A 9,564-nucleotide genomic window follows, 5' to 3' on the forward strand; every position below is an offset into this window, starting at 1 on the left:
TGTTAAAATAACGCAACCTCTCCATCAATGGATCTCAGCACTTTTTTTTTCATTCATAGCATTTTTTTACTTTATCACGTTTCCCTGCTGTGTTTGACACGCGGATGATTGACAGCAACATTAACTTTATCTTTTTTTTATCTACTTCAGCTTCAATATCTGTTGTAAGTTACCACTGACAGCTGCAAAAATGGCTGACAAGATAAAAAACAATTAGCTGCTGTCTGTCTTGTTCCGTCAGGTCAGGATGATAGTGGTGAGAATGAGGCCTGCGATAACTTCACTGACCTTAACCTGTCCCACTGCCTGATGGGTACCAGCCTGTATGTGCGGCTGCTCCTCTACACCCGCTCTAACCTGGACTGCGGCCGTGAAATCAACCACCACAACCTGTCCTCACAGCCGCTGTTTGACCTCTCACGCCCCACTGCCTTTGTTATCCACGGGTACAGGCCTACTGGAGCGCCCCCTATCTGGATCAACCACCTGGTTAACCTGATGGCAGAGCAGGAGGACATGAATGTTATTGTAGTGGACTGGAACAGGGGGGCAGCTAATCTGAACTATTTCACCGCCGTGATTTACACCAGGGAGGCTGCACACAATCTCACAGGCTTCATCATGAACATGGAGGTGAGAGTGAACACAAGAAACTTTATGTTGACTTTTTTTTAAATTACCTGTCCTTACCAGATGAGTGGGGGATAAATAAAAGAACAGGAATCCCCAGTAGAGTTTAGTGTTTGTAACTTTAAACATTTCACCTTCAGGAAGAAGGAGCCTCTCTGAGTTCTGTTCACCTGATAGGCGTCAGTCTGGGGGCTCACCTGGCCGGATTTGTGGGCGCAAACCTGAAGGGAAAGATCGGACGCATCACAGGTAGGACGTTAGAGACAAAGGCAGGAAAGATAATGGTTTAATTAATAGATAGAAAATCTGAAAAAAATAACTTGATTGGCTGTAGGTCTGGACCCAGCAGGACCGATGTTCACCAGTGCTACACCTGACCAGAGGCTGGACCCGTCAGATGCCATGTTTGTGGATGTACTTCACACAGACATGAACTGTGAGGATAAACAGTTAACCTAGTAACTAGTAGTTTACAGTAATGACAAGAAATAATATGACTATCATAAAAAAAACATGACACAGGATTTAGACCTGTTTTTTTGCTTCTAGCATTTGGCTTAAGTGGAGCTCACGGTCACATTGACTTTTACGCCAACGGTGGAGCAGATCAACCAGGGTGTCCCAGAACCATCTTTGCAGGTAAACAAACCAACACAAATCATTTAAAGGGCCTACTGCTGCCCCGTGTGGTCAGTTTGTGTCACTGAGGTAATTTGAACAGAGGTCTTAAATAATAAAGATTTCAAATAAAACATTTAAAGTGACAACTACTGTGTGCTGAGATGGAAAATTGTTGATTTTCTCTGTGGACTTTTGTTGATTTTTTTTTCTCTGGGTCTTCTCTTGGACCCGTAGGTAAATCATATTTTGTGTGTGACCACCAGCGCTCTGTCCTCCTGTTCTTGTGTGCTCTGAACCGGACCTGCAGCCTCACTGGTTACCCCTGTTCATCCTACAGTGACTTCCTGGATGGAAGGTGTGTGCAGTGTGATGCCTTCAGACCGGCCTCGTGTCCCGTGCTTGGTACGTGTTCACACACAAACTCACCCAAGTCTCACACACACACACACACACACACACACAACTACCTTGATCTGATGACTGGTCTCCTGCAGGTTATGATGTCAGCCAGTGGAGGGAGACACTTCTGCAACTGGGACAAACCCAAGTCTTCTTCAGCACCACAGCCTCACTGCCCTACAGGAGTGAGTCCACACTGAAAACAACACATCAGAATAACATTATGACAAAGACATAACATTATGGCTTCATGAACAGTTTCTTTCTGGGGAGTTGATACATTGAGGCCACTGTTGAGTCATTTTTTAAACTTTAGTTAATTTTTTTCCAGCTTGTGACTTTTACAATCACTAACATTAACAATATAACACACAGATCAAAGTCTAAACGACTGTGTGCCTTTGTGTGTGTGTATCAGAGCTGAGCTACAGAGTGGACATAGTCACCTGGAACCAGTACTTGCGCTGGGGCACCATCTACATCAAACTATACAGCGGCAGAAACTTCACTGAAGCTCGGGTCGACCAGTGAGTTTGACATTTCTGTAGTGACTTTCTCCTGTGATTCAGTTGTTCATGGTTAGTTTTTAAATGTGTTACATTTCTTGTAATACTTAAAAAATATATAGTTTAATCATACCTGAACATTTCTTTTTTTTGTTAGTAAACTGTTCCGCTTGGAGCAGTACACCTCCACCCGTCTGCTGGCGCAGTTTGATGAAGATCTGCAGAACATCCAGAAAATCTCACTGCGCATCAACACCGGGAACATAATCGGACTCCGGTACAAAATCAGGCTGCTGCGAATCCGCTTCACACCACTGGAACATCCTGACAGGTTAGACATGACCAATGACTTCTTCACCAGAGAACATTTTTCAAAATGTATTTACAGCAAATCTAGAATTTGACTTGACTGTTTCTAAGAAATACAAACACATTTCTTTTTGAAATTATATTACAGAAGCTTTCATCCAATCATTTTTCTGACCTACGAACAAGTTGTTGATGTGGCTTTTCTTCTTCAGGCCTTTAATGTGTCGCCATGACATCATCATGGAGGAAAACCGGGAGGTGGTGTTCAGACCGTTACCCTGTGACTCTCACCTGTGACCTCTGACCTAGGAACACTATTCTCCATCTACAAAAAAAACCCCATCTTACCTCACCTGTAATCCTGCTGCAGGACCCACAGTGCTCTGGGTTTCCTGGGCCCAAGTGAATGTCCAGGAGTTAGGGCACCCCCCAGTGGAGGAGCTGAAGCATCTTTGTTAGCTGATGAAGCTGCTGTGTCTGAAATGTTCTATTACATCCTCTGCATTTTTTTATACACATGATCACCTAAAGGAACCTCAACATAACGTGACATTTCACTTCCTAGTACATGTGAAGGAAGGAGGAAACAAATGAAAACATTAAATGTTTTATTTATATAGTCTTGACTGGTAGAGAAACGAGCATCACTACCGCTAATTTCAGGCCATGTTGAAGAACAAAGACGCTGAAGAACAAGTTTACGCAGTTGTTAATGAGAAGAATAAGTGCAATATGAAGAAGAAGGTGGAGAACAGAATTGTAAAGGACAAATCTGTGCCATGAGAAGGAAACATTGATTAACCTTTCATTTAACAGTCATTTATTAGACATATTTAAAACAAAAGAAAATTAAAAACTAAAGATGAAAACTAAAGGAGATGGAGGTGAGAGAAAAAAACCAAAATATGTCAGAAACAACAGTACTTCCTGTGTTTTCAGTCATTTGTAAATGTACTATGATCCAATGACAATCAAACTGTCCAATTACCAATGTTGACCTGAGGAGAGAGAGAGAGGGAGAGCTATTAGTAAGAGACTTCAATAATCTTGAAAAAAAATGTTCACAGAAATTTTTTTTTTATTTCAAATTTCACAAAAACAACCAAATGTCTCATCCTCTGCTCAGCTTGACTCTCTGAACCCAGTTCTCAGTCTAAATGCACACGTGAGTGACCTCACTTACCTTTATTGTTGATGTGGTTGTTCTGTCGTCTCATTGGTCCAACACGGTTACTAAAGCGGTTGTTCCTGCCCTGGAAGCCTGTGTTCTGTCCGTGTGAAACTCCTTTTCTCTGTGACCAAAACCAAACAATGGGAAAGTTCAGGTGTTTGTTTGTGTTTGGTAACGTGAAATCGATCTGGTCCACGTAATGGAAAAAGAAAAGTCCCAAAAAGCTCACCATGATGCCTTCTGCTCTACTGAAACCCTCGTCTTCCACAGGTGACAAGTTGTCAACAAATTTTAAACCAGGAACGCTGACAGAGAACATTAAGACAACAAATGAATATTTTAAAGTCTACGCTGACAGAGAACATTAAGACAACAGACAACAAATGAATATTTTAAAGTCTATTATTACCTACAGTGTTCTATTATAAACAAGGTAAACGTTTAGTGTATTGTAGGTGTGAAGCTATTTCAGGTCTCTTTACTGCAAATTGTTTTATTACTTTGTGTTGATTTTTCATTCAGAAATCCATGTTCAGTGTGTCGACATAAAGCCTGTATAATTTTGCACTTGCATTTCACTTTTCAGTTTGCAGATACATTCACATGGTGCTTTATTATTATTAAAATAAAAAAAATCAACGTTTTGTGTTTACATCCTGTTAAAGCACGTTACATCAATGCAGCACAATCTGGGGAACCAAGCACCGTCTCACCTGGTTGTACCAGCGGGGCGCTGTGATGTGCTGCTACTACCAGGTATTGTGACTTTCACTCCCTCTAGTCTCTCCTGCCGTCTCCTCTCCAGGTCATGCCTCAGATCCCCTGGGCCTCGCACTGGCTGCTGGTTAAAATCCTGTCATTGACACACAGGTGTTTTTCTAATCAGGAGATTAAGATTTACAGTGACCTAAAGTCTGTAATATGTGTTACAACCCTTATCTTAGGTCATGTGATGGTGTGTGTTTGGAGAAGAGGAGCTAAAAATAATACTGCGTACGAGTTCCCTTAGACTGGGGACATAACGTGTGATCTAGATATTAACCCTAGATTCATAATATTACGCTTCTGGAGTACACAGATTATGAAACACCAAAGCACAAAAAATGTCTAACTTTGCCTTTTTGGAGCAGCTGCAGCCATCGAAACAGAAGTAAAAACAAATGACAGACTTTAGAATAAACTAAAGAAGCAGGATTGGTTCACTAACTTGCACAGAGCCTTGTCCAGAAAACTGAGACTCATTAGCAACCAGAGGAGAGTTCAGGTTCAGGCTGAAACCTCTGCAGATAAAAAAGGAAGAAAAATGATATATCTCGAACTATGTACACTGTAAGATGAAATCTGTGGTTGTCTCAATGTAAACACCCAGACAGACCGGTGAGAAGTGAACCTCTGGTCCAGCGTGAGCTCCATCATCTCTTCCTCAGAGAGACCGCCCTCTTGGGGAGCGGAGAAACGCTCATTCAGCGTGATGCTGTCACCTCTGAAATAGTGCTCTGTCAGGACAGGTAAGAAAGGAAGTTATGTACACTGCATTGTGTTCTTACACCACTAGTTAAACTTCAGACAGAACACTGCTGACCTTTTACATGGTGCACAAGAGTAATGATCTCCTGGGCAAATGTCCCAGTGTGCACCGTCTTCTCCTTGTACGTCCCTGAGGTTTCTAACATGGGCAGGAAGTCCAGACGCTGACGGCCCACGTTGACCAGGTCTAAGGAGAGCTGCCTGTCTGAGGAGTAACACAACAAACTGCAGAGAGAGAAGTCAGAGAAAATTCAGTCAAACAAATACTGGGAAACTGACTGGAAAGAAGATGCACTGCAGTCAAATTAGTTGCATTTCAGGAGCCAAACATTTCTGGTATTGTTGTCAATTACAACAACAAACCTTTTGTTTAAAGACTTAATACCAATAAAGACTAATCCAAAGCCCAAAATAAAAATGTGCTTTTGGAAAGTTAGGGAAAAGTTATTCTTAACTGCACTTTGTATTAGAAATAATTCTCTAAATGCAAACATCCCAAATTATGCGAAAAGCTTTACCTTACCATACTCACTTACCTTTCATTTGATTCCACAATGTGACAATATTGACAGTACCTATACCTTCATGCTGACTCTAAAGGAAGAGGCTAAATATTTTACATGCATAAAACCTGGGATATTTGTAGGCGGCTCGAGGTACAGCTGAACAACAGTGAAAATTTCCCCCGGACAGATAGACAAGCGAGTTAAGAGAGGGTAAAAGTTCACACTTCTTTCATCTGATTTTTTTTTAATTCAGGAAAATATCGTGGCCAGGTGGGGCACTTCAGGATCTGGGCTTGTGCTGGTGAGTTGGGGGTAGGGTTTGGGTTGCAGGATGACATAAACCATGGCAGTAGGTTTCTGACAGAAACATCCTCATTTTTGCGACTCTTACAAATTCACCAGCTTCTCTTTAGTGTATGATGACTCATCAAATCTGCAGATGATTATTCTCCACTGAAAATGGGTCCAACTTGAACTTGTTATATATTGAATTCCAGAATCCTACAAACACTCTGCTTTTCCTTCTTCACCACAGCTGCACATGCTTCAAGGAGGAGTTCACAAGTTCATGATGAAAACCTTTATTTCTTCTGAGCCTTCTAAACAGTTGTTTATGGTCATGTCTTTAAAACCAACCCATTTCCTTTAACTGTCAATAATCTTCATGGCCATTTTCTTTGTGTGTCTGGGATGATGTTTCAGTTGTAGAACTGATTCAGCAATAACAGCCTTTGTCCGCTGGTCCCGTGTTGTTCCATTTTGTCAATGACAGATTCAACCACCTTTTGAACACTCTTCCATGATGAGACCGTGACTGACGGTCAACCATTTCAGAAATGTTATTCTGAAGAACTCCTGGGCATCCTCTTCAGTTTTTAAACCAAAACACTCACCTTTGTCTTCTTCTCTTCAAAATATCATCACTGGCAAATAATTCTTTTGTGTGGAGTTCAGGAATACCCTCATTTCCTTCTTCCTTCTTGCATTTTCAAACCTTTGTCATCTTGTCCATACTCATACACCTGCCAGTTGTGTTCTTTCTTGTCTCTCCAGACCTTGGTTGATCATCCATCCAGTTCACATAGCGCTGTCCGTCTAGTGACTGTGATCAATTTCTCCTCTGGAACATCTGATATTTACTCCTCGTCGTGGTGGTCACTTCCCCAGATTCATCTTTTTTTGCAATAGGAATAAAGGCAACCGTTCAGATTGGCTCATCAAAGAGCAGCAGGAGGGACAGCCATCAGGATGGAACTTCATAAATGCATTCTTCTGGGTTTCACAGGGTTTCAATAGAATACAAAACAAAAACACTCAAGTTTAAAACGTAATAACGAGGGTGAAAACACAATTGAACACATTCCTTATTTGTTTTTCCAAAAACAGGCAGGCCAGATTCCTGATTCAGGAATAATCCACATCCCTGTTTCAAAGTGAAACACAGAATGGTTCTCCTTTACCCCAGCTTTCTCTTTTGTGATCCATGCGACAGAAAAATCCATTCTCCTTCATCTGGTCCATTAAGGTCTTCAATGCTGCAGTGGTGCACACCCAAACACCCATCATGTTTGGGTTTCTAGAAATCACAAAAGGTTCAGTTACAGGTGCTGGGTTCTTCTGTTCTCTTCATATTCACTGATTTTCTTTCTATATTCTCGTCATCCACATCATACACCAATTCCAATAATTGATTCAAATTTCCACAGAATCTTATGCCAACAACACTTTTTTCACCGATTTCCAATTTGTGGGCCATCATCTTTGGTTTCCAACAGTGATTTCCCCAAAAAACTCCAAGATGTTGCTGGATTGAACTTTGTTGGATGCTGATATTGCAGGTGCCAAAACTTCATATATGCACTCCATCACAAATGCTGATTGACACCTAAGCCATGTTTCATGCAGGAAATGATGAGGTGTTTAATCAAATCCAGGTAAAAAAAACAAAAAAAAATGTTGTTCCTCTCATCAATTCTCAAATCTTCAGCTTCTGAGTTTCTTCTTCTTAAACTGCAGAATTAGTTTCACTCAGAAAGAGAAGTGTGAACTCTCACCACTCACCCTGTAAGCTCTGATATACTCTACCTGTTCTCATTAACTGGTCTGGTCATGTCCACTTTAATGGTTAAAGTTTCCTCAATTGCCGATGCCGTGTTGTTGGCTCTCTTTTCCTGCCGTGCCCGTGGCATTTTGGGGTCCAGGTCAATCCCCTGAAGTCGATCCAGTTTGTTGGTCCTTTCGCGCGTCCAGTTTCCTTCCATGTGGCCATGCTCCTCCTTCTTGGGCTTATAGTGAGCACTCTCTCGGAACTCTCTGTATCCTGGTTGATGCTCTTCATGGGGATGACTTTGAAATCCTTCCCCAGACTGCACTGGTCGGGGTTGATTTCTGTAAACTATGGGCTTTTCTTTTTGTGCAGGGTTAAATCTTCCTCTAGTAGGGTGAGGCCCATCTCTCCACTTGCGAGTCACAGATCGATCGTCGTTATCATGTTTCATAGCGTTGCATTTGTCATCTAACACAGGACTTGTGTTCAACACTGGGTTGACGGAGTCTCTCCTGGTATCTTGGAAGTAGCGCTCCCTCAAATCTTCTCCATCCTCTGAGTGACTATCAGACGATGTTAAAGGCAGAGACAGGGACATTAGTGGAAGTGGATTCCTCCGTGGTTTAAGGTCTGCGTCCCTGCGATTGTCACCATTTCCCCACTGTGGTGAGTTCCTGTTCTTCACCATGCCATGATCGTGCTCAACCACAATTGGTCTAAAAATATCTCCACGAGTGTCACCTCCGAACCTATCCCTGGACGAGTCCACTGAGTAACGCTGATTCCCAAAGTCCTCCATATTCCTGTACCTGTGATAGCACAAGGGGGGGTAGCATGGTTCAACACAGATTCAAGGACCTGTCCAGTCTATTAAAAAAATAAACAAGTCTTATATGTTTTTTCATCTGTCTTTTGAATTTGTACTAGCAAAAAAAATAACGTAACCTAAAAAAGTAAACAAAACTCTCAGAGGGACTAAAGAATGATTAAAAGAATGTTAAAATGATCTTAACTGTCTTAACTATTGGACTAAGTGAACAGTAAATTCCTTTCATACCACAAGGTGATAACGTTTCATAGTTTTATGTCTGCCTTGGAGACTGTGGGTTTTCTTGATGGTCTGATGGGTTTTATCCCCAGAGGGTTTTAACTTTAAGAAGTTCTTGTTTTTTTCCACTCATTAATTTGCAGACAGGCAGCAAAAATCCTCCATGTCAGGCCAGATGGGAATTTTAAATATGACGGTATTTAAGGAAGAAAAAAAAACAGCTATTCTGATAATGCTGGTAGCCCAGCTCTGGAACAGTTCTATGTCGTTAATTACTTTGCTAACTTATATCGAGCTGCAGCCTCTTTTAGTACTCATATCTGTTAACAATAACTGACTTCTTTTCCAGTGTCCCTCCTTATATTTTTTTAGTAAATCTTCTTCAACAGAAGCACCTTCCAATCCAGTGATTGATTTTTTATGTATGTATGCGAAGCAGTACGGCTTAAGTTAGTACTCTGACTGCAAAAAAATAGAGAACGAAGGCAGACAAAAAAGAAAATTAGTTCTAGGAAAACTAGGAAAGAACAGAATCTTCTGGATCTTCGCTGTGCTGTTCCTTTGTGGAGATAGTGCTGCAGTGCATTTACCCATGATGACTTGTGTTGCCCATTTCTCTTCTGTGCCTCTTAATGGAAGGGCTCCTCTCTTGATGCAGATCTTCCTGTCGTCTGTCTCTGGTTGGACTGATGTTCCGCCTCCTTTTTTCCCTACCTGCTTCTCTCTGGCCTTCTCCTGTCACACCGGGATTGATGTCCCTGGACCTCCATTCCCCTCCGACCTGATCCCAGCTCCAGCCC

At 41.7% G+C, this 9,564-nt stretch overlaps 3 protein-coding genes across 5 annotated transcripts in view; 1 reads left to right on the forward strand and 2 right to left on the reverse strand.

Annotated features, from left to right (window-relative positions):
• lsm5 (LSM5 homolog, U6 small nuclear RNA and mRNA degradation associated) overlaps nt 1-427 on the reverse strand; it is a 5,553-nt gene extending 5,126 nt beyond the window's left edge. Inside the window, exon 1 of one of the 2 annotated variants that reach the window (XM_025054634.1) lies at nt 289-427. The gene's annotated coding sequence lies outside the window, so the exon portion shown is untranslated. Of the gene's footprint in view, nt 1-17; nt 266-288 lie in introns of those variants that run through there. The other variant, XM_025054635.1, reaches the window with a different exon arrangement.
• lipib (lipase, member Ib) overlaps nt 1-3,179 on the forward strand; it is a 4,437-nt gene extending 1,258 nt beyond the window's left edge. Inside the window, exons 2-10 of one of the 2 annotated variants that reach the window (XM_008307918.3) lie at nt 242-633; nt 771-879; nt 965-1,066; nt 1,180-1,269; nt 1,486-1,653; nt 1,746-1,835; nt 2,069-2,177; nt 2,314-2,487; nt 2,678-3,179. In XM_008307918.3, coding sequence (XP_008306140.2) covers nt 242-633; nt 771-879; nt 965-1,066; nt 1,180-1,269; nt 1,486-1,653; nt 1,746-1,835; nt 2,069-2,177; nt 2,314-2,487; nt 2,678-2,762 — 1,319 coding nt within the window. In that variant the 3' untranslated portion in view covers nt 2,763-3,179. Of the gene's footprint in view, nt 1-241; nt 634-770; nt 880-964; nt 1,067-1,179; nt 1,270-1,485; nt 1,654-1,745; nt 1,836-2,068; nt 2,229-2,313; nt 2,488-2,677 lie in introns of those variants that run through there. The other variant, XM_025054633.1, reaches the window with a different exon arrangement.
• Nucleotides 3,060-9,564, reverse strand: part of zgc:112982 (BCLAF1 and THRAP3 family member 3) — a 7,824-nt gene continuing 1,319 nt past the window's right edge. The window contains exons 4-12 of the mRNA XM_017031644.2: nt 9,355-9,561; nt 7,755-8,525; nt 5,219-5,388; nt 5,012-5,132; nt 4,844-4,916; nt 4,350-4,489; nt 3,866-3,941; nt 3,649-3,757; nt 3,060-3,463 (exon numbers count right to left, since the gene is read on the reverse strand). Of these exons, the coding sequence (XP_016887133.2) occupies nt 3,450-3,463; nt 3,649-3,757; nt 3,866-3,941; nt 4,350-4,489; nt 4,844-4,916; nt 5,012-5,132; nt 5,219-5,388; nt 7,755-8,525; nt 9,355-9,561 (1,681 nt within the window). The 3' untranslated portion in view covers nt 3,060-3,449. The remainder of the gene's footprint in view (nt 3,464-3,648; nt 3,758-3,865; nt 3,942-4,349; nt 4,490-4,843; nt 4,917-5,011; nt 5,133-5,218; nt 5,389-7,754; nt 8,526-9,354; nt 9,562-9,564) is intronic.

The sequence above is a fragment of the Cynoglossus semilaevis genome, chromosome 3, assembly GCF_000523025.1.
Source record: "Cynoglossus semilaevis isolate Cse_v1.0 chromosome 3, Cse_v1.0, whole genome shotgun sequence".
NCBI lineage: Eukaryota > Metazoa > Chordata > Actinopteri > Pleuronectiformes > Cynoglossidae > Cynoglossus > Cynoglossus semilaevis.